Below are 23,882 nucleotides of genomic sequence, written 5' to 3' on the forward strand. Positions count from 1 at the left end.
TTACACCAGGACATCTCTGGATGAAAAGCATTTAGAACTGTCAGAGACAATATATTACGATCATTCTTTTTTTTTCAGTCATTTAGTTGCTTGATATAACAGTGCCATTATGGAATTTCCACCTTCTACTTTTTACTAACAAAATTCTGTTTGTTTGTTTGTGTTTGTTTGTTTGTTTGTTTACTCCTCATTCCGATTTTAATTATTGGTGGGGGCAAATAAAAATGTTGTGATTAGCTCTCTGGGGTTCCATCATCCAAACCCCCCGTAATAATGCCCACCTGATACATGAATAGATCATGAATTACAGGCATGTGGAAAAACTTAGCAGTATTCACTCACATGATTGTAAATGTATTACGGATATTAAGCTGATAGAGTATAGTGACCTTTTAAGTTATTAAGCTATACTGTACAATGTGTCACAAAATGCATCAGGGGTGTAGGTAGCTATGATCAACACTTGCTAAAAAGTCTGTGCAGTCATATACTAATGCAATTGCACCAATGTGCCATTTCATAACACTGTGCAGACTAGGGTTGTTTCTGCACACAGTGCCCTAGAGATACATACATGGTGTATCACAATACAAGGAACTCCTGACAAAACCCTAGTGATTGAACAACAGCTGCCACAAACCTCAGCAGCTGCATAATCTAAGCTGACCGTATAAGAGGAGAAATGGTATCATACCCCAGCGTGAAAGGATAATGTGCAACTGAATAAAGAATATAAGATCTCAACATAATTAAAGGTTTTAAATGATTTCAGTTTCATAGTATTTTCCCGTTTATTATTTTAATTTCTTGCTACACTTCTACTGGCCTAAAACTCAAAGTACGTGGACAAAGCATGTAAGAAATCCCAGGCCGCACCTAGGAACTGCCAGAGACCTCACAACATGGGGGATAACACAGCAAGATGAGAACAAATGGAATTTAGCAAAGTCCACCTTCAGCAGTTAGCACCAAGAAGCTTGGAAACCTATTTGTGCTACTCTATTCCAGCCCAAAGATGTTTTAACATAGATTGAGGACTTTAAATGTACTTCTCAATTCAAGCCAATACATCGGCCTAATGACACAATGGTGGGGTTTGGGTTTAAGCAGGGGACGGCACACATTGGTTTTCATAAAATGCAGGAAAGGCACATGCTGGATACAATCATAATGCAGTCACACTTTGAGGCTATTTGCTTGTATCAACCAACAGACTGTACACCTGGGTTAACCAAGCAAAAGGTTCTCACAACAAGTCAGCACTTTCCAGGATAATATTCTGTTAACCTATGTTGTAGGCACACAGATCCCAAGACTCCCAAGGAAAGAGGATAAGGAAGAGTGCCGGGGATTGCAGTCCTTCAGTGAACTTCCACTTCTTGTTCAGTCCAGTATCCATAACCACCCAGCTGCACAGTCTCTGAAATCACCAGGTCTCTAGACAGAGGCCAAAATGTATTAAGCCTTAAAAGTGATAATGTGAAGAATGACATGGGGGGGTCTATTCATGAAGCAGTGAAAAGAGTGGAGAGACAGACCAGTGGAGAAGTTGCACATGGCAACCAATCAGCATCTCCCTTACATTTTATAGAATGCACTTGATAAAGGCTTCCTTGAAAGCCGATTGGTTGCTATGGGCAACTTCTCCACTGGTCCTTTTCTCCACTCTTTTCAGTGCTTCATGAATAGACCCCAGAAGTACCTGCCAATCAGCTTCCTAACTGCCATGTTACAGGATGTGTTTAACAAATGACAGGAGCTGTCTTGTTGGTAATTAATCACTCTTTATCACTATCTACTTTATCACTTTTTAAGGCTTAATACATTTGGGCCACAACCTTTTATCTTAGCACTGGTCTCACACTTGAGGTAGAGAGAGAAATATGGCTATCCGATTAGTAGCCTTTATCTCCTAGGAGCTTACATCTAAAGGCCAGTACTGATGGGGGAGATGTGAGCAGAGCGATCTTAACACAGACCACTCAGCACACACCTCTCCCCCCGCTCAGCACAGCGCGATATGCTGTGCGAGGGGGGACGACGACGGGGGGCTGCTCACTTCAGGCAGCGCTGAAGTGAGCGACCCGCTAGATTGAGCCTGCATGCAGGCCAATCTAGCACCGGCGATAGCGATGCGTGCTATCGCTGGGGGGCATACACGCAGATCCGTGCTGAAAATCTAAGCTATCTAGTCAGATTGCTTAGATTTTAAACACGGATCTCTCCGTGTGTACCCCCCTTAACTCCTGGAAGCATTGCCAGCAGTGGCTCCACAAATTTTGGAGATCAAATTACACAATGGTTCTTTTTTTTTTAAAGTGTTTTTATTGACCAGTGAAAATAAGAATTTACTTACCGATAATTCTATTTCTCGTAGTCCGTAGTGGATGCTGGGGACTCCGTAAGGACCATGGGGAATAGCGGCTCCGCAGGAGACTGGGCACAAAAGTAAAGCTTTAGAACTACCTGGTGTGCACTGGCTCCTCCCCCTATGACCCTCCTCCAAGCCTCAGTTAGGATACTGTGCCCGGACGAGCGTACACAATAAGGAAGGATTTTGAATCCCGGGTAAGACTCATACCAGCCACACCAATCACACCGTACAACCTGTGATCTAAACCCAGTTAACAGCATGATAACAGAGGAGCCTCTAGAAAAGATGGCTCACTACAGCAATAACCCGATTTTTTTGGTAACAATAACTATGTACCAGTATTGCAGACAATCCGCACTTGGGATGGGCGCCCAGCATCCACTACGGACTACGAGAAATAGATTTATCGGTAAGTAAATTCTTATTTTCTCTAACGTCCTAAGTGGATGCTGGGGACTCCGTAAGGACCATGGGGATTATACCAAAGCTCCCAAACGGGCGGGAGAGTGCGGATGACTCTGCAGCACCAAATGAGAGAACTCCAGGTCCTCCTCAGCCAGGGTATCAAATTTGTAGAATTTAGCAAACGTGTTTGCTCCTGACCAAGTAGCTGCTCGGCAAAGTTGTAAAGCCGAGACCCCTCGGGCAGCCGCCCAAGATGAGCCCACCTTCCTTGTGGAATGGGCTTTTACAGATTTTGGCTGTGGCAGGCCTGCCACAGAATGTGCAAGCTGAATTGTACTACAAATCCAACGAGCAATAGTCTGCTTAGAAGCAGGAGCACCCAGCTTGTTGGGTGCATACAGAATAAACAACGAGTCAGATTTTCTGACTCCAGCCGTCCTGGAAACCTATATTTCCAGGGCTCTGACAACGTCTAGCAACTTGGAGTCCTCCAAGTCCCTAGTAGCCGCAGGCACCACAATAGGTTGATTCAGGTGAAACGCTGAAAACCACCTTAGGGAGAAACTGAGGACAAGTCCTCAATTCCGCCCTGTCCGAATGGAAAATCAGATGAGGGCTTTTACAGGATAAAGCCGCCAATTCTGACACGCACCTGGCCCAGGCCAGGGCCAACAGCATGACCACTTTCCATGTGAGATATTTTAACTCCACATATTTAAGTGGTTCAAACCAATGTGACTTTTGGAACCCAAAAACTACATTTAGATCCCAAGGTGCCACTGGAGGCACAAAAGGAGGCTGTATATACACAGTACCCCTTTCACAACGTCTGAACTTCAGGGACTGAAGCTAGTTCTTTTTGGAAGAAAATTGACAGGGCCGAAATTTGAACCTTAATGGACCCCCATTTCAGGCCCATAGACACTCCTGTTTGCAGGAAATGTAGGAATCGACATAGTTGAAAATTCCTCCGTCGGGGCCTTACTGGCCTCGCACCACGCAACATATTTTCGCCAAATGCGGTGGTAATGTTTTGCGGTTATATCTTTCCTGGCTTTGATCAGGATAGGAATGACTTCATCCGGAATGCCTTTCTCCTTCAGGATCCGGCGTTCAACCGCCATGCCGTCAAACGCAGCCGCGGTAAGTCTTGGAACAGACAGGGTCCTTGCTGGAGCAGGTCCCTTCTTAGAGGTAGAGGCCACGGATCTTTCGTGAGCATCTCTTGAAGTTCCGGTTACCAAGTCCTTCTTGGCCAATTCGGAACCACGAATATAGTGCTTACTCCTCTCCATCTTATAATTCTCAGTACCTTGGGTATGAGAGGCAGAGGAGGGAACACATACACTGACCGGTACACCCACTGTGTTACCAGAGCGTCTACAGCTATTGCCTGAGGGTCCCTTGACCTGGCGCTATACTTGTCGAGTTTTATAAACATGTGGAAGACTTCTGGGTGAAGTCCCCACTCTCCCGGGTGGAGGTCGTGTCTGCTGAGGAAGTCTGCTTCCCAGATGTCCACTCCCGGAATGAATATTGCTGACAGTGCTATCACATGATTTTCCGCCCAGCGAAGAATCCTTGCAGCTTCTGCCATTGCCCTCCTGCTTCTTGTGTCACCCTGTCTGTTTACGTGGGTGACTGCCGTGATGTTGTCCGAATGGATCAACTCCGGGTGACCTTGAAGCAGAGGTCTTGCTGAGCTTAGAGCATTGTAAATGGCCCTTAGCTTCAGGATATTTATGTGAAGTGATGTCTCCAGGCTTGATCATAAGCTCTGGAAATTCCTTCCCTGTGTGACTGTTCCCCAGCCTCGCAGGCTGGCATCCGTGGTCACCAGGACCCAGTCCTGAATGTGCGACCCTCTAGAAGATGAGCACTCTGCAACCACCACAGGAGAGACACCCTTGTGCTTGGTGCCAGGGTTATCCGCTGATGCATCTGAAGATGCGACCCGGACCATTTGTCTAGCAGGTCCCACTGGAAAGTTCTTGCGTGGAATCTGCCGAATGGGATTGCTTCATAGGAAGCCACCATTTTTCCCAGAACCATTTCATTGATGTACTGAGACTTGGCTCGGTTATAGGAGGTTCCCGACTAGCTCGGATAACTCCCTGACTTTCTCCTCCGGGAGAAACACATTTTTCTGGACTGTGTCCAGGATCATCCCTAGGAACAGAAGACGAGTCGTCGGAATCAGCTGCGATTTTGGAATATTGATAATCCAATCGTGCTGCCGCAACACTACCTGAGATAGTGCTACACCGACCTCCAACTGTTCCCTGGATCTTACCCTTATCAGGGAATCGTCCAAGTAAGGGATAACTAAAATTCCCTTCCTTCGAAGGAGTATCATCATTTCGGCCATTACCTTAGTAAAGACCCAGGGTGCCGTGGACCATCCATACGGCAGCGTGTGAAACTGATAGTGACAGTTCTGTACCATAAACCTGAGGTACCCTTGGTGAGAAGGGTAAATTGGGACATGAAGGTAAGCATCCTTGATGTCCCGAGACATCATGTAGTCCCCTTCTTCCAGGTTCGCAATCACTGCTCTGAGTGACTCAATCTTGAATTTGAACCTCCGTATGTAAGTGTTCAAGATTTTAGATTTAGAATCGGTCTCACCGAGCCGTCCGGCTTCGGTACCACAACCGTGTGGAATAATACCCCGTTCCCTGTTGCAGGAGGGGTAACCTTGATTATCACCTGCTGGGAATACAGCTTGTGAATGGCTTCCAAAACTGCCTCCCTGTCTAGGAAACGGCGAGGGGGAGACGTCTCGAATTCAAATTTGTACCCCTGAGATATCACCTGAAGGATCCAGGGGTCTACTTGCGAGTGAGCCCACTGCGCGCTGAAATTCATTGAGACGGGCCCCCACCGTGCCTGGTTCTGCTTGTAAAGCCCCAGCGTCATACTGAGGGCTTGGCAGAGGCGGGAGAGGGCTTCTGTTCCTGGGAACTGGCTGATTTCTGCAGCCTTTTTTCCTCTCCCTCTGTCACGGGGCAGAAATGAGGAACCTTTCGCCCGCTTGCCCACGAAAAGACTGCGCCTGATAATACGGCGTCTTCTTATGTTGAGAGGCGACCTGGGGTACAAACGTGGATTTCCCAGCTGTTGCCGTGGCCACCAGGTCTGAAAGACCGACCCCAAATAACTCCTCCTTAATAAGGCAATACTTCCAAATGCCGTTTGGAATCCACATCACCTGACCACTGTCGTGTCCATAACCCTCTACTGGCAGAAATGGACAACGCACTTAGACTTGATGCCAGTCGGCAAATATTCCGCTGTGCATCACGCATATATAGAAATGCATCTATTAAATGCTCTATAGGCAATAATATATCAATATTTTCAGTCAGGGAATCCGACCACGCCAACCCAGCACTGCACATCCAGGCTGAGGCGATTGCTGGTCGCAGTATAACACCAGTATGTGTGTAAATACATTTTAGGATACCCTCCTGCTTTCTATCAGCAGGAACCTTAAGGGCGGCCATCTCAGGAGAGGGTAGAGCCCTTGTTCTTACAAGCGTGTGAGCGCTTTATCCACCCTAGGGGGTGTTTCCCAACGCACCCTAACCTCTGGCGGGAAAGGATATAATGTCAATAACATTTTAGAAATTATCAGTTGTTATCGGGGGAAACCCACGCTTCATCACACACCTCATTTAATTTCTCAGATTCAGGAAAACTACAGGTAGTTTTTCCTCACCGAACATAATACCCCTTTTTGGTGGTACTCGTATTATCAGAAATGTGTAAAACATTTTTCATTGCCTCAATCATGTAACGTGTGGCCCTACTGGAAGTCACATTTGTCTCTTCACCGTCGACACTGGAGTCAGTATCCGTGTCTGCGTCTATATCTGCCATCTGAGGTAACGTGCGCTTTAGAGCCCCTGACGGCCTATGAGACGCCTAGACAGGCACAAGCTGAGTAGCCGGCTGTCTCATGTCAACCACTGTCTTTTATACAGAGCTGACACTGTCACGTAATTCCTTCCAACAGTTCATCCACTCAGGTGTCGACCCCCTAGGGGGTGACATCACTATTACAGGCAATCTGCTCCGTCTCCACATCATTTTTCTCCTCATACATGTCGACACAAACGTACCGACATACAGCACACACACAGGGAATGCTCTGATAGAGGACAGGACCCCACTAGCCCTTTGGGGAGACAGAGGGAGAGTTTGCCAGCACACACCAGAGCGCTATATATATATATATACAGGGATAACCTTATATAAGTGTTTTTCCCCTTATAGCTGCTGTACCTTTTAATACTGCGCGTAATTAGTGCCTCCCTCTCTTTTTTAACCCTTTCTGTAGTGTAGTGACTGCAGGGGAGAGCCAGGGAGCTTCCCTCCAACGGAGCTGTGAGGGAAAATGGCGCCAGTGTGCTGAGGAGATAGGCTCCGCCCCCTTATCGGCGGCCTTATCTCCCGTTTTTCTATGTATTCTGGCAGGGGTTAAATTCATCCATATAGCCCAGGAGCTATATGTGATGCATTTTTTGCCATCCAAGGTGTTTTTATTGCGTCTCAGGGCGCCCCCCCCCCCAGCGCCCTGCACCCTCAGTGACCGGAGTGTGAAGTGTGCTGAGAGCAATGGCGCACAGCTGCAGTGCTGTGCGCTACCTTGTTGAAGACAGGACGTCTTCTGCCGCCGATTTTCCGGACCTCTTCTGTCTTCTGGCTCTGTAAGGGGGCCGGCGGCGCGGCTCTGGGACCCATCCATGGCTGGGCCTGTGATCGTCCCTCTGGAGCTAATGTCCAGTAGCCTAAGAAGCCCAATCCACTCTGCACGCAGGTGAGTTCGCTTCTTCTCCCCTTAGTCCCTCGATGCAGTGAGCCTGTTGCCAGCAGGTCTCACTGAAAATAAAAAAACTAAAACTAAACTTTTCACTAAGCAGCTCAGGAGAGCCACCTAGTGTGCACCCTTCTCGTTCGGGCACAAAAATCTAACTGAGGCTTGGAGGAGGGTCATAGGGGGAGGAGCCAGTGCACACCAGGTAGTTCTAAAGCTTTACTTTTGTGCCCAGTCTCCTGCGGAGCCGCTATTCCCCATGGTCCTTACGGAGTCCCCAGCATCCACTTAGGACGTTAGAGAAATACTAGTACAACAGGATTAACAGTATGCATTATATGAACAATACATTACAAACAAGTATTATCGATGTATGTTAGTATACTCCGTATAATCCGTATAAGCCGTGTCGGTCCCACATATTAATAGTATAGGAAACTAAACTGAAACTGTGGAGGGTGTATGTTAGCCACTGAAATGTGGGAGATTTAGGCATTAAGCATATGTGATTTTGAGTAGTATAGAACAGGGGTTTAGAAAGGAGGCGGTGTGGAGTCTAATGTCTCCTGCAAGTACCATTTCGTGTCTTTGAAACAGTTTCGCAAGGCTTCCCTTGTAACCTGGGGGAGACCCTGGACATAGGGTAGCCACGTCTGAAAGAATTTCTCGGTCAGTTTGTCTTTTTGTAATGTGGTATTGGTCCAATCTAGATGGAATAGATGAGAGATCCTAGGATGTAGCAGGGAGACAGGGGTTGGGTCAGTGGATATCCATTGAGATAGGATCGTTTTTTTTGTGGCTGCTGCTAGTTTAGTTAAAAGAATACGTTGACCCTTGGACAAGTCGGGGTGATGTTGTTTCTGGAATATGCCCCAGAACGCCCACATCTTGGTAAAGGTAAATTGTAGTTGTAGGTCTGTTGTGATGTATGATTGAAGTGCCTGCCAGAGTGTATATACCTTGGGGCATGACCATAGGCAGTGTACGAGGTCAGCCTCTGGAGCATTGCATTTAAAGCAGTGAGAGGATGGGGCTGCTCCGATAAGGTGTCGTAGTTTGGGGGTGATATAAGCTCTATGTAGAATTTTTTGATGCATCTCTGAGTATGTGACTGAGCCTAGTGTTTTATCTAAGTAGGTGTTGGCCTCTAAGATCTGATTCATTGTAAGTTCTGGGAATTTCCGTCTCCATTTCAGGAGGCCTATTGAGCCGGTATCTACATCTAGTAGAATGCGGGAGTGAGTATATATGAGTGCTGTGGGAAAGTTACCATCTCGGGTGCGTCGTAATGTGTTGTCCAGGGCATGGGATCTATCCTGTATGGATAATGAAGATATGATCTTTTGTACATAGCTGCATGCTTGAAGGAAAGGGAAAAAGGGGATTGGTAAGGATGGGAAACGTGTTATGAGTTGAGAGTGTGTAAGTAAGGTTAAAGTTTCTGCATGTAGAAAATGATGAATGAATTCCAGCCCACCATCGTGCCAGGTCTGAAATATGGGGGAGGTGTTGTGAGGTTTGAATTTTGGGTTATTCCAGAGAGGTAGAAATAATGATGTATGTTGTGATAATTTCAATCGTGAGCGGGTCTGTCTCCATGCAGCGCAGGTAGTGGAAATAAGTATGTTGTCTGATACATTATGTGGAATGGAGGCGGGTGAGGTGTGTAGTAGGGACACTAGAGCCTGGGATGGGACAAAAGACTGTTCCAACTGTATGTTAGCATATATATCGCGTCCACCAATCCAGTCCAAAGCTATCCTGTAGTTGGCTGCTAAGGCGTAGGAGTAGAGGCATGGTAGATTAAGGCCTCCAAGAGAACGGGGTTGGCGTAATTTAAATAATGAAAATCTAGGATGTTTATCCGCCCAAATGAATTTAGACAGTGCTTTGTCTAGTTGAGCTAGTTCGTGTTTGGATGGAATCAGTGGGAGCATCTGTAGTATATAAAGGAAGCGGGGGAAACTAATCATTTTGTACAGGTGGCTCCTGCCAGTGTACGTAAGGGGGAGATGTGACCATCTGGCGAAGTCCGTATATGTCCTGGTCAATAGTGGGGGGAGATTAAGCGAGTAGAGTTTGGATGGATGATCAGGGAATTTAATGCCTAGGTATGTAATGCAGTTGTTTGTGGCCCAGTGGAATGGGAACGTGTCCCCCCCATCCTGTCTTTATTGAAGGAAAGAAAGCTAAGGCTTCTGTTTTGGAGGGATTGATCTTAAAGCCAGAAACTAGTTCAAATGAATCTAGAATGTTGAGTAGATATGGCATTGCTATTCGGGGATTGCTAAAATAAAGTAGGATGTCATCTGCGAATGCTGAAAATTTGATTTCGTGATTAGCCAGTTTTATGCCGTGCCATCTATTTTCTCTGCAGAAGTGGCGAAGAAGGGGGTCTAAGGCTAAGTTGAATAATAGGGGGGATAGGGGGCAACCTTGTCTGGTGCCACGGTATAGGGAGAATAGTCTTGAATTGTGTCCATTCACCGTCAGAAAGGCTTGTGGCGTTTGGTAGATAATATGAAACACCTTAACAAAAGCAGTGCCAAAGTTCTGAAGTTTGAGTAATCTGTCAATGTGGGCCCATGACACTCGGTCAAAGGCTTTGTCTGCATCACAGCTTAGTACCATATTGTCTAGCTCTGATGAGTTGTGGGTTTTGTACATAGCTGCCAGCAATGAGCGAACATTGTGCACTGAGTGTTTGTGTCGCATGAATCCTGTTTGCGCAGTTTTGGTAGGACTGTTTGGAGACGGGTGGCAAGAATCTTTGTGAATATTTTAAAATCTTGGTTCAGTAGGGAGATTGGGCGATAGGATGATACCAAGGTGTGATCCTTATTGGGTTTAGGAAGGACTATAACTCGGGCCGTGTTAAAATCTGTTGGGGCGGGGTGTCCTTCCAAAAGCGCATTATACAATCGTCTGAGGTGTTCGCTTAAATTTGGGAGGAGTAATTTGTAATAGGACGCTGACATACCGTCAGGTCCTGGGGATTTCCCATTTGTAAGGGATTTGATGGTTGATTCCAATTCTATTGCGGTAATGGGACTGGTGAGTAGATCTCTATCATTCACTGATAGTGTAGGGAGATTTGCCTGTGTCAAAAATGTCATGCCCGCTGTAGGGTTATCAGGTGGTGCGGTGTATAATTTCTCAAAGAAAGTTAGAAAAGTGTCACTAATCTGTTCTTGCGTCGTTGAGAGGGGTCTGTCTGTGTCTCTAATTGTAGGGATGTACTTAGGTGTTGTGTAAGTTTTTACCATGTTAGCTAATAGCTTCCCTGGACGGTTACCCCAGCGAAAGTATTTATTAGACTGGCAGGAGAGGAATAGTTTGGCTCGTTCAGTACATAGAGTATCATATACTGATTTGGTGTCCTTATATAATTTCCTGTTAGTTTCGGATGGGTCAGCTAGTAGTTGGGAATAGGTCGAGGCTACCTGGAGGGACGCCTCTGTCAACCTCTCCCGAAGCGGTCTTTTCCTGGCTGCCACATAAGAAATGATCTGTCCTCTAAGTACAGGTTTGGAAGCCTGCCAGAAAAGGTTTGGGTCATTGATATGTTCTGTGTTATCTTGTGTATAGTTGAGATATGATTGTGTCAGGAATAGTTTGAAGTCTTCAGAGTGAGCAAGGTATTCGGGAAATCGCCAGGTGTAGGAGTGTTGTCGGGTAGTAGTTAGTTTAATTGTTAGGGTAATGGGAGTATGATCTGATATGAGTATAGCGGCTATGGTGGAATCTAAGATTCTATGTATTGTAGAGGCCGGTACTAGCCAATAGTCTAGTCTTGAGAATGTTTTGTGTGGGTGCGAAAAGAAGGAGTATTCCCTAGAATCAGGGTGGAGGAATCTCCATGGGTCTAGCAGTTGTAGGGAGTCTTGTAGTAGTGACAGGGATGGTGGCGTAGATCTACTGTAATTCAGTTGTCTGGGGCCGCCTGATGCATCCAGTAATGGGTCTAGCACGATATTAAAGTCTCCCCCTATGATTAAGACTCCTTCCGTCCAGTCCTGCAGTTTAACATAGATGTCTGAGAAGAAGGCGGTGTTCGGCCCTGTAGGGGCGTAAATACATGCCAGCGTGAAAAGTTCACCCTCTATCTCTATCTTCAGGAACAAAAACCTGCCCTCGGGATCTATCCAGTCGTCTTTGATCTTATAGTGTAAAGATCTACGGAATAGAAGAAGTACTCCCCTTGTCTTAGTAGTATAAGAGGCGCTCCTGAAGTCTTCCACCCAAGTGTCTCTAAGTGTATTGGGGTCATTAAGACGCCAGTGTGTTTCCTGTAGGTACACTATATCAGGGCGAAATTTTTTAAGATGGGTTAATACCTTTTTTCTCTTTATCGGTGTATTTAGACCCTCTACGTTCAATGATACTAACTTAAGGGACGTCTTAGAGCCGTCTATGGTGGCCCCATTGTCTCTAGGGGTCGTCATTATCCAATTCCCATTCTAGTGGAGCGTAGAAGGAGTAGCCATAGTCGGCAGTCCTTTCCCCTGTCCCAGCTCGCATGGGGAGGACTAAGATATTGTGTAGGGCAAACTAACGGAGTTAGGGTAGATATAAGATAACTGAACAATGCAATGCAGAAAGAAAATAGTGGTCGATATAGTATAGGCCACCAGTCATAACATTTTGCAATTTTTTGAACCCAGGAAGACAGTTGTAATAACCGTCCATCTGTAACAGAAACTTTAGGTTGGTTAGTAGGGGAGGGGAAGGAGAGGGGTGGTGATAACCACAAAACAACTAACAACCATGTGCTATCCATTGGATAAGGAAAAAAGATGTAACAACGGAGGGGGATATTTGGGTCTGGGAGAGTCAGTCCGCATCGTCCATTCGAGGATCAGGTTGTGATGATGATAGTGATTTAAGGAAGTTCCGAGCTGCATCTGGATTGTCAAAGAAGTAAGGTTTGCCGTCATGATGGACTCTCAGTTTTGCTGGATACAGAAGGGCGAATCTGATATTTTTGGCATGAAGTTCTTTGCATATTGGGGAGAACTCCCGCCGTTGTGTCGAGACTTGAAAGGAGAAGTCCTGGAACAAGAGAAGTTTGGATTCCTTGTATCTTAGGTCAGTGCATTTGCGGTAGGCTTCCATGATTTTGACTTTGTCGAGGTAATTTAGTAGCCTGAAAATGACTGGCCTGGGGCGTGGTGAAGAGGTTTGTGAAGATTGTTTGTCAGGACCGATGCGGTGAACTCTTTCCACCATGTAGGAGGTGTGGGATGATGGTAGGTTAAGAGCTGAGGGGAGCCAATGTGTGACCAAGTCCATTAGGTCTGTTTGTCTGACGGTTTCTGGAAGTCCAATCAGGCGTAGGTTAATCCGGCGATTTCGATTTTCTAAATCTTCGATCTTGTCGGCCATGGCCACTAGGGTGTTATCATGTTTTTGTTGTTGGGAATGAATTGTTTGATAGTCGTCTTCCAATGTAGATATTCGATCTTCGGCTTCAGCCAGGCGTTGTGTGTGCTGGGTCAGTTGTGCTGCTGCTGATGTGATAGCTTCCATTAGTGGTGCAAATTTTGCGTCCAGCAAAGGAGATATAATGTCTGATATTTCTCTGGCCCTTTGTATTGAGGATGGGCTAGCTTGGGTGTCGATGGGTATCGTGTCGTCAGTAGCTCGCCTGTTTGGTGAATAAGGGGATCCTTGAGGGATAAGGCTGGATTCTCTTTCCTTAGCTGTTGTCTTGTTTTTGTTTTGAGAATTTTTATTCGTGCGTGGTGTTTTGGCCACGTATTTTTCCATGGTGGGGAATATGTCTCTCGAATTATGAAGCAAGGAACTTCTGTTTCTGTGTTAGAAGGATGTATTTTTATGCACTCAGTTGTGTTGTGCTGGGTTGGGTTGGGGGATAGGGATAGCGTGGGATCCAGGGGGGTTAGCAGGTAACAACAGCACGTTGTTGTAGGATGCTAGGGATCCCTCAAGCAGCCGGGTCAACACTTTCTTTGAGACCCAAAATGGCCGCCGTCATTTATTTGCACACTTGTTTGTGTGCGTTATAGTGGGGGAGGTGATGGGGGGGGGGTGAGCAGGTCACAATTCTGCACCAGGTGGTTAGTTCAGGTGCATGTGCTCAAGTGTCGGATCTCGCCCCTGCCCGGGGGTCGATGATGTGAGGTACGCCTCTTAGTGTTGGGAGGATAGGTGCCTGTTGTGGTGCGGTACACTCTTGTGCGGTATGGTTCTGCGGTTAGCTGTCAACAGAGTGCGCCCGGTGACTGTATTAACCCAATTTGATCCCGGCTAGCGGTGGGTGAAGGAGTGAAGGAGGTGGAGGTGAGCGGGTTCCCAGGGGTTTACCCCTGCTGTTCTGACCCAAAGGGGTTACAAGGATCAGCCGCAGGGCAGGGTCCGCAGTGCTGCTTCGTTTACCCAGGTGTCTAGAGCCGGGCCTCCGGTCGCGTCCGCCCGCTGATGAGCGGTGCAGGTGTTATTTGCCGGGGGGTAAGTGATTCAGGGGGACGGCTCACCTTTGTAGCTGCACGGAGCTGCTGGGCTGCACTTCTGATGTGTCTCCTTTCCACTCAACTCTGTGGGTCCCGAGACTCAAGATGGCCGCCGCCTCCGGATCCCAGGGCCGCTCGTTTGGTCTTTCCTCTCCTCTCCCTTGGCGTTGGCTGGCGCGGTGGTTCAGGGAGTAGGGGGGTATGGAGGTAGGGAGGTGAGTCCGGATTCAGGCGGCACAAGCATGTGTGCTCCGAGGGCGCCCTCCGGCCCGTTGCTCCGTCCGGTCCGCGGCGTCTGTGTCATAAATCTAGGCCCCGGCTTTGTGGTGTCGAGTAGGCCGCAATCCGCGGGAGCCAGTAGACCGGCTCCCCGATTCCGCGGCTCTGCGTCACCACAGCGGTTTGTTCCCACTGACAGGGGGGTTGAATTTAGAGGGTTTCAGCGGGGCAGGGGGAGAAATAAAAGGTTTTATTTCCTTTTTTTATCAGAGCTCTGTGTGCGAGCTGCCTTCCACCTCAGCCTCCAGCTACACAATGGTTCTTAACAAAGAGCCCGATTATGGAAAATAAACTTAACCCTGAATACACCTTCAGAGGTACACTGTAACTAGTTCAAGCCCAAGTCCTGCAGATAACCGAGTACCAGAGAACACATATAGGGGGTAATTTAGACCTGTTCCCTAGGCTGCGTGGGTACAAAGCGGATCACCGCTCAGCGATGGGTTTGTGCGAAGAATCCATTCGCACGGGCGTTCGCAAGGAGATTGACAGGAAGAGGGCATTTGTGGGTGTCAACTGACCGTTTTCAGGGAGTGGTTGGAAAGGGTGGTATTCATTATGCCGGCTGTTGGGATCCCGGCGCTCAGTATAACGGCGCCGGAATCCCGACACCTGGCATACCGACAACTATTCTCCTTCTTGGGGGTCCACAACCCCCCTGGAGGGAGAATAAATAGCGTGACATGCGTAGCACGCCACCGTGCTTGCAGCGTGGCGAGCACAGCGAGCCCGCAAGGGGCTCATTTGCGCTCGCTCAGCTGTCGGTATGCCGGCGGTCAGGATCCTGGCACCGGTATGCTGGCCCCTGGGATCCCGGCCGCCAGCATACCATACTACACCCGTTGGAAAAACGCAGGCGTGTCCAAGTGTTTGCAGGGAGGGTTCCTGATGTCAATTCCGGTTCCGGACAGGCTGATGTGATCGCAGCGGCTGAGTAAGTCCTGGGCTGCGCAGAGACTGCACAAGATCTGTTTGTACAGCTCTGCTACACGTGTTCGCACACTTGCACAGCTAAAATACACTCCCGCTGTAGGCGGTGACTATCCAATCGCAGCAGTACAAAAAATCACTCGCTAGCAATCAGGTCTGAATTAGGCCCATAATTTCAAGTATACGGGTTTGTTATAGGTGAAAATCCTCACCCAGATCATTTCTAATAATTGATCAAGCACATAAGTATTGGGGCAAGATCTAGACATAACAGTACTGCCTGAGTGTGAAAGGACACTATCAGCGGTTGCAAAAGTCAGCGCTTAGCGCACCTACTGAATAGGCGGCACTTGTATCAGTCTTGGTCGGATGGTTCTGTTGGCAGGGTGGATGCAGCTCTTTCACAGCTTTAGTACTACTAGACTACTCGGAAGGAGTAACTGGAGAGTAGAGAGTCCTGGTGGGCTTAACCTTACTGAGCATGATATGTACCTGCTACCCTTTGAACTTGAAGATTTGTGTAAAAAGTACCCCTAACCAGGGAAAGACAGTGTTTTTTTCTTTAGGTACTAGACATTCAACATAGTAAGCCTAACACATTTCCGGAGTACTACCACCAATGCAACCTATACAAACATATCATTTGTAACAATTTTTTTCCCATTTTCTTTCCCAGATAATCTTTATATAATTCTTTCTTTTGTATTTATGCAATAAATTACTTCACACTCTATTATAACTATATGTCAAAGCCAATACAGACCTAGGGGGATATCCAATTAGCCCCGGTAATTGTCCCGCCGGGGCTATCCTATTAAACCCCGATAAGCCAGCACGAGCGGTGGCTTATCGGGGGTTACCTGAAGCTACACCGGCTGCCGGCTCCTGACAGTGCCCGGTGCAGCGCTGCTCCTCCGGCTCCCCTGGTCACATGGCCGCTCGCCCGTCATGTGACCGCTGCCAGGGGCAGAGGAGAGAGGGTATGCGGTCACGGCGCTGCCCCGGCTTCTCTGCCGGGGTCACCGTGCCGAGGACAGCTTCCGGATGCCTGCAGTCCGAGCCTGCTGCTGCAGCACGCATGGGACGCTGCAGGTTGTGCCGCTCATCAGGGATTCTGTTTCGCCTGCCTCAGGCAGGCAAAACCAAATCGCCACAAACAGCCACGTTTCTGTGCGAAAACAGGGCTGTTTCTCCCGAAAACACACAGTTTTCACTGAACCTGTGTGTTTTCGGGAGAAAGGGCTTTTTTTTTTTTTACAGGTGATCAATCTGGATAGCCTGTAAAAAAATATAGGTGAATCATCGGGAAAAATCGCGAAAAACATATGTTTTTCACATCCGATGTTTTACCAGGCCTAATAGGATATCCCCCCGATATTGCAAAAATTCATTAACATATATATTTAAAAAATAAAAAGCTAAACCCACCTATTGAAATGTTACAATTTATAGCGAATAGACTTTATAAAATGGTATCATAGATACAGTATGAATGCTGCCATCCCAAATACTGCACATACATTAATATACAAAATATAAATATGTAACCATACAGATCACTCTCCTGACTGAAACACATTTGTGTGACTGGTATAAGGAACTTTACAATCCCAAGGTTCGTTCAATTTAAAAAAAAAATACAAATAAATGAAATAGTATAGCATTAAATCTGAAATAAATAAATAACTCATTTAATACATTAATATTTAGCTGCAAGTCAATGTGGCCCAGTTGTGGGTGGGTTCTGTGCATTAATAGTAATGCCAAAAAGTTGCCTCAGCAGAAACAAGGAAAGACCCTCATGGTCTGAAGGGCAGGCAGTCAATTGACCGCCAGACGGGATCCCGGCGGCCAAAATACCAACTCCGGAATCCCAACACCATCTGCAATTCCGGTGCTCGGAGTCCCGACTACCGGCTGCTTTCCCCACCTGGGCGGTGGTCGATGTTATAAGAGCTGTATATTGCATTTGTCGAGTGTACAATGTAATATTTTTCAGTCATGCTTGACTAGTCCACTAGAACATTCTCTCTGTAAAATGCTCGCTCAGTAACTTCACAGTAGTGTAGGATTTATTATGCCCTAGTGGCTATTAACAATATTTTTGCAATACAGATTTTTTTGCTTTAGCTCTTCCATAAAAAAACAAAAGGTAAGTTTGCATAAAAAGTGATATGTTTGCATACTGCTAAAAGGTCTCAGTCTATCAACAATTTATGCACCGTGCACAGCACTTTGTACACAAAACAATATACTTTGCACGGGAGATCCTGGTTAATCTGATTACCACCAAATGTACAGGTGGAAGACAGTAGAGTCAATATTTATTTCAACCCCATTTATCAGTTGAAGGAGGTGGGTATGTGGGGGCAAGGGGGTGGGTGTAGGTAGATTTATAAAGAAGTGCGTGTGGCTGCAATCACTATTTATTTTTACTGTTTTATAGTGTCCTGGCAGGTTTAAATAGCTCCCAGTATTCATATTATTGCCACTTTTACATCTCAGGTATACTGTACATTACGGTGAGCTGTTAAAATTAAGTTACAAATCGGAAATTAGCATGTTATAGCGGGATGGTATCAGGATCCCGACGCTTGGGTTGCCGGTAGTCAGAATACCGACAGTGGCATCCCAACGCACAGAATCCCAACACCTGCTAGGTAAGTATTCAAACCCTCCTTTCCTTAAGGCTAACCCTAACCAGACTGCCCCACCCGCAGCCTAACCCTAAAATATTGTTTTGTTAACAGATTAAGCTGCTGCTTCTGCGTAGTAAAAAAAAAGAAAAGAAAAAAAAAAGACCCTCACTGACCCATAGTATGCAATCAACAAATAACTATCATACACAGTGTGCCATCGGCCTAACACTAGCTCCATGTCTATGGTCTTAGTGTATATTATGCTGCTAAGTGTAATGTTAGTAAGTCAGCCCTACCAGGCTCATGAAAAATGAATGTGGTGTAATGGTGCAGTTAATACTGAGAGCACTGCAATGTGAACACAATTACAAAGGGTTCTGCTGGTGTCATTTGTAGTTTGCCTAAAGGACCAATTTAAGAAAAGAGTGGGTTTGTATTAGTAAAACTTTAATTGTCCTAAACCAGATCATTTACTCACACTAACTGCTTCCCTGCAGATAAATAGTGCATGGTAATATTGCTGCACAGAAAGTGATACGGCACAAGGGATATAATAACAATTCTGAGCACAGGCCGCTGCAGTGAACGATTTACTTACCACTTTCCATCTTTCCTTAACCAGAACTCCCACACTGAGGATATCCGGTTGCTCCACTCCCCCACTCATGGCACTCGGTGCTGGAGCTGCTAAGCACGACTCAGGTCCCCGGAGATCTTCTGCCTCCCATAGGTGACTCCCATTTACCCAGAGGCTACAGAGAAAAACATCATTACCTTCATTAGTGATGTATATTGTGCAGCAATGTAAAGATCACTACAATTAGGAAAGTGACTATGAGTACGGAAATAATTAATTTCAGTGAACACTTGTAATATGAAACAAATACGACCTCCTAGCTGTGTAATTGCATTTGTGAACAGGTCAGTGTGTTCTGGAAACCCTGTTTGTTCCTGATTCTATTTCTAGACAAACATTTGCAAGGACATTGGTTTCGTTTATGACACTAAAGAGGGCAGCCATATTTGACACACTGCTTTGACCTCTGCTCACCTTAAACACCCACACACATTTAGCACAGCTTCTTGTGTTAGCTTAGTCACACATCGTTCAGCCTCTTCGATCAATGCAAAATGGCACAATGGCAGCACAAAGTCCTATTTGGAGAAGCTAGGAGCACAGAATTGCACAGGTACTTCTAGATTTCCGCCAAAGGGAATGAGTTTGCGGAGAAAGATGGTGGAATGTGTGCAGAAGGAGAAGTCTGCACCCACTGATGGGTGACGATGGGTGGGCGGAGGGCAGATATGCCGGTTTGCGGAGAGGTGCAAACTAAGATATCATTTTACAGAGCTAAATTATCACAATGAGGTAGGAGGGTGGAGAGGGCACATTTTTAAGGGCATTTCTTGTTTTGCAGAAGGGCACACACAAATCTTCATTCCACAATGAAGACCTGCCCCAGCTCTGAGCTGGTGAGGATTGGGTCTCATCCTATACTTTTCACAGGAAGCATTTTGCACCTCCCAGTCACACTTGAGGAGAACCACAGTTCTAGATGCATTTTCCCCAATGTATTCAATGCCTTCCAGCATGTAATTATGCAGAATGTAATAGAAGATTGTCCCAAATCGGGATCAGATTAGCGGTATGGTGACCGATTCCCCCAAATCCCCCCACTATCATGACTAATTTCATGAATGAAGCAAAATCAAGACATATTTGGGTATGGGTCATTAGGACGACCATACTTAGGTCGACAGTCATGAGGTCGACACTGACTAGGTCGACACCTGATATATGTTGACACCGTCATTATGTCGACATGAACAAGGTCAACATGGAAAAAGGTCAACATGAGGGTTTTCTTTTTACTTCTTTTGGTGTTGTTTTCTTCGTAAAGTGACAAGGAACCCCAATTAGTGCACCCTGTCCCCTCGCATGGCTCGCTTCTCTCGTCATGATTCGGGCAAGGTGCCTCAGTCCGCTTCCGCTGCGCTCGGCACAGGTTACTAGTCCCAATCATAGTGTATGTGGATCGGAAAGTATGAAAGAGTTAATTAACAAAAAACAAACAAAAGTGAAAAATGCATGTCGACCTTTTTCCATGACGACCTAGTACATGTTGACCTAGTGACCATGTCGACCTAAGTGTTGTCAGCCTAATGACCGTATCCCACGTATTTTAGGAGTAAAATTAAAAATGTTAATTTCAAAAGTGCTGGCGCAATGCTATTTTCTGACCTTAGCACGCCAGAAACAGAATCGCTCCCAGCACCTAAATCGGAGAATGCCGACAAAACACCCTGTTTAGTCTGCGAGAACCGGCCTTCTCCAACATAACAGCAGGCTGAATTGACTCCTATGGGGTTTATGAATCAAGTAGGGAAAAGAGTGAAGTAGACCGGCGGAGTAGATGGTTACCGTTTGGATGATCGACCATGTTATGGTAGACAGTCATTAGGTCGACACGGACGACATATGAAAATGGTCGACATGGATTTTTTTTTTTACATAGATGTTAACATTTTTAATACTTTACCATCTACGTGGACTATGATTGGGACCAGTAACCTGTGCCGAGCGCAGCGGAGCGAGACACCTTGCCCGCAGTACGGCGATCGAAGCGAGCCATGCAAGGTGATGCGGTATACTAATTGGGGTTCCTGGTCATGTTATGGAAAAAATTACACCAAAAACAATTCAAAAATCCACGTCGACCTTTTCATGTGTCGACCACGTCTCCATGTCGACCAATAGTGGTCGACCATAACATGGTCGACCATTCATACCGGAACCGGAGTAGATGCCCATAGCAACCAATTAGCTCCTATGTATCATTTTACAGACTGGCATCTACAAAAACAAGATACCTACAAAAACATTCACATAAAGTTGAATGTCAGTGGCGTAAATCTCGTACACCAAGTGGATTTCCTCACATACAAGACCACCTACCACTCCTATCATAATGCCCCGGACACTGCCAATCAAACATGTTTCTAATCTCTCATCTCTGCTCAAGTCTCTAACTCCAAATTACTTTTTAATACATTTAAATCACTTCTCAACCCTCCCTCAACCAACCCACCAGCCACTATCAAGGAACAGGATCTTGCTTACTACTTCAAGGATAAGATTGATAAAATCCAAGATGAAATGGTATGCTCTTCCTCAGCCAGTGACCTGCTCAATTCCCTACCTGAACCCTCTGGCACTTTCTCTTCATTTCATCCCACAAATGAAGATGAAGTATCAATACTGTTCTCATCCTCCTACTCAACTACCTATCCTCTTGATCCTATAACCCCACAAATAAGTAAAGCTCTTTGCTCATACCATCCTTTACTAAAACCAGATGTTATCTCTCTTTCTCTATACTGGCATCTTTCCATACCTGTTCAAGCCAAACAAAAAAACAAAACTCTGACCCAAATTCTCTCTCAAACGACTTTCCCATCTTTCAGCTACCATGCCTCTCCAAGCTACTTGCGAGACTTGCTTACACTTACCTCACACACTTTCTTAACTTAACACAACTTATTGGACCCACTTCAATCAAGCTTTCATTCCCAACATTCCACAGAGACAGCACTAACTAAAGTAATGAATGATCTGGTCACTGCGAAGTTTAAAGGTCATTACTTACTTCTTCTCTGCTGCTGTTGACAACTCTCTTCTCATACAAGCACTACAATCCCTAGGTCTTCAGGAAACAGCCCTTTCTTTGTTCTCATCCCACCTATCGAATCACTCTTTCAGTGTTAGCTTCTCTGAATCCACCTCCTCTTTGCTACCTCTATAAGCTGGAGTACAATTTTAGGTCCTCTGCTTATCTCAATCTATACCACATCTATTGGCATACTAATCAGCTCTTTTGGATTTCAGTATCATCTGTAAGCGAATGATACTCAAATTTATCTATCTATCCTCCCCAGATTTGTCACCATCTGTTTTGGTTCGGGTCAATGAATGCCTTTCTGCAGTTTCATCTTGGATGACATCTCATCACCTCAAACTTAATATTTTCTTAAAACAGAATTATATTTCCACCGACCTATAGTAATTACCAACCTGATATCTCTCACTGTTCAGAACTCAACAATCAATCCTACCCCACAAGCTCGCTGCCTAGGTGTCATTGTCGACTCTGAATTGTCCTTTGTTCCCCACATTCAAATCGGTCTCAAAATCATGTTACATGCATTAAAAAAAAAACATTACATCCACACTAAACAGTCCACACATAACCTCACATATTTTGGCTATCTTCACTTTCCCATCCTCCTGACCCTTGGTCAACATTGCTGTGTGACCATATCATACAGCCCACCAAGAACCTTTACAATCTGGTGGACCATTATGCAATAGGTAGCACTTATCCTTGTGTATCAATGCCTATTTCCCTATAGAGTGTAAGCTTGCGAGCAGGGCCTTCCTACCACTATGTCTGTCTGTTATTACCCAGTTTTGTTTTATCACAGTTTTTTTCCATTTGTAAAGCACAAAATGAATTTGCTGCGCTATATAAGAAACTGTTAATAAATAAAAATAAGAATTTACTTACCGATAATTCTATTTCTCGTAGTCCGTAGTGGATGCTGGGGACTCCGTAAGGACCATGGGGAATAGCGGCTCCGCAGGAGACAGGGCACAAAAGTAAAAGCTTTAGGATCAGGTGGTGTGCACTGGCTCCTCCCCCTATGACCCTCCTCCAAGCCTCAGTTAGGATACTGTGCCCGGACGAGCGTACACAATAAGGAAGGATTTTGAATCCCGGGTAAGACTCATACCAGCCACACCAATCACACTGTACAACCTGTGATCTGAACCCAGTTAACAGCATGATAACAGCGGAGCCTCTGAAAAGATGGCTCACAACAATAATAACCCGTTTTAGTTAACAATAACTATGTACAAGTATTGAAGACAATCCGCACTTGGGATGGGCGCCCAGCATCCACTACGGACTACGAGAAATAGAATTATCGGTAAGTAAATTCTTATTTTCTCTGACGTCCTAAGTGGATGCTGGGGACTCCGTAAGGACCATGGGGATTATACCAAAGCTCCCAAACGGGCGGGAGAGTGCGGATGACTCTGCAGCACCGAATGAGAGAACTCCAGGTCCTCCTCAGCCAGGGTATCAAATTTGTAGAATTTTGCAAACGTGTTTGCCCCTGACCAAGTAGCAGCTCGGCAAAGTTGTAAAGCCGAGACCCCTCGGGCAGCCGCCCAAGATGAGCCCACCTTCCTTGTGGAATGGGCATTTACAGATTTTGGCTGTGGCAGGCCTGCCACAGAATGTGCAAGCTGAATTGTACTACACATCCAACTAACAATCGTCTGCTTAGAAGCAAGAGCACCCAGTTTGTTGGGTGCATACAGGATAACAGCAAGTCAGTTTTCCTGACTCCAGCCGTCCTGGAAACATATATTTTCAGGGCCCTGACAACATCTAGCAACTTAGAGTCCTCCAAGTCCCTAGTAGCCGCAGGTACCACAATAAGCTGGTTCAGTTGAAACGCTGACACCACCTTAGGGAGAAACTGGGGACGAATCCGCAGCTCTGCCCTGTCCGAATGGACAATCAGATATGGGCTTTTGTGAGACAAAGCCGCCAATTCTGACACTCGCCTGGCCGAGGCCAGGGCCAACAGCATGGTCACTTTCCATGTGAGATATTTCAAATCCACAGATTTGAGCGGTTTAAACCAATGTGATTTGAGGAATCCCAGAACTACGTTGAGATCCCACAGTGCCACTGGAGGCACAAAAGGGGGTTGTATATGCAGTACTCCCCTGACAAACTTCTGGACTTCAGGAACTGAAGCCAATTCTTTCTGGAAGAAAATCGACAGGGCCGAAATTTGAACCTTAATGGACCCCAATTTGAGGCCCATAGACACTCCTGTTTGCAGGAAATGCAGGAATCGACCGAGTTGAAATTCCTCCGTGGGGCCTT

General features: G+C 46.1%; 1 protein-coding gene across 3 annotated transcripts in view; it reads right to left on the reverse strand.

The window, feature by feature from the left end:
- TTBK2 (tau tubulin kinase 2) overlaps positions 1 to 23,882 on the reverse strand; it is a 406,138-nt gene that overhangs the window by 294,136 nt on the left and 88,120 nt on the right. For all 3 annotated transcript variants that reach the window (XM_063947656.1, XM_063947657.1, XM_063947655.1), the window contains exon 2: positions 18,518 to 18,671. In XM_063947656.1, the coding sequence (XP_063803726.1) occupies positions 18,518 to 18,586 (69 nt within the window). In that variant the 5' untranslated portion in view covers positions 18,587 to 18,671. The remainder of the gene's footprint in view (positions 1 to 18,517; positions 18,672 to 23,882) is intronic.

The sequence above is a fragment of the Pseudophryne corroboree genome, chromosome 12, assembly GCF_028390025.1.
Source record: "Pseudophryne corroboree isolate aPseCor3 chromosome 12, aPseCor3.hap2, whole genome shotgun sequence".
Taxonomy (NCBI): Eukaryota; Metazoa; Chordata; class Amphibia; order Anura; family Myobatrachidae; genus Pseudophryne; species Pseudophryne corroboree.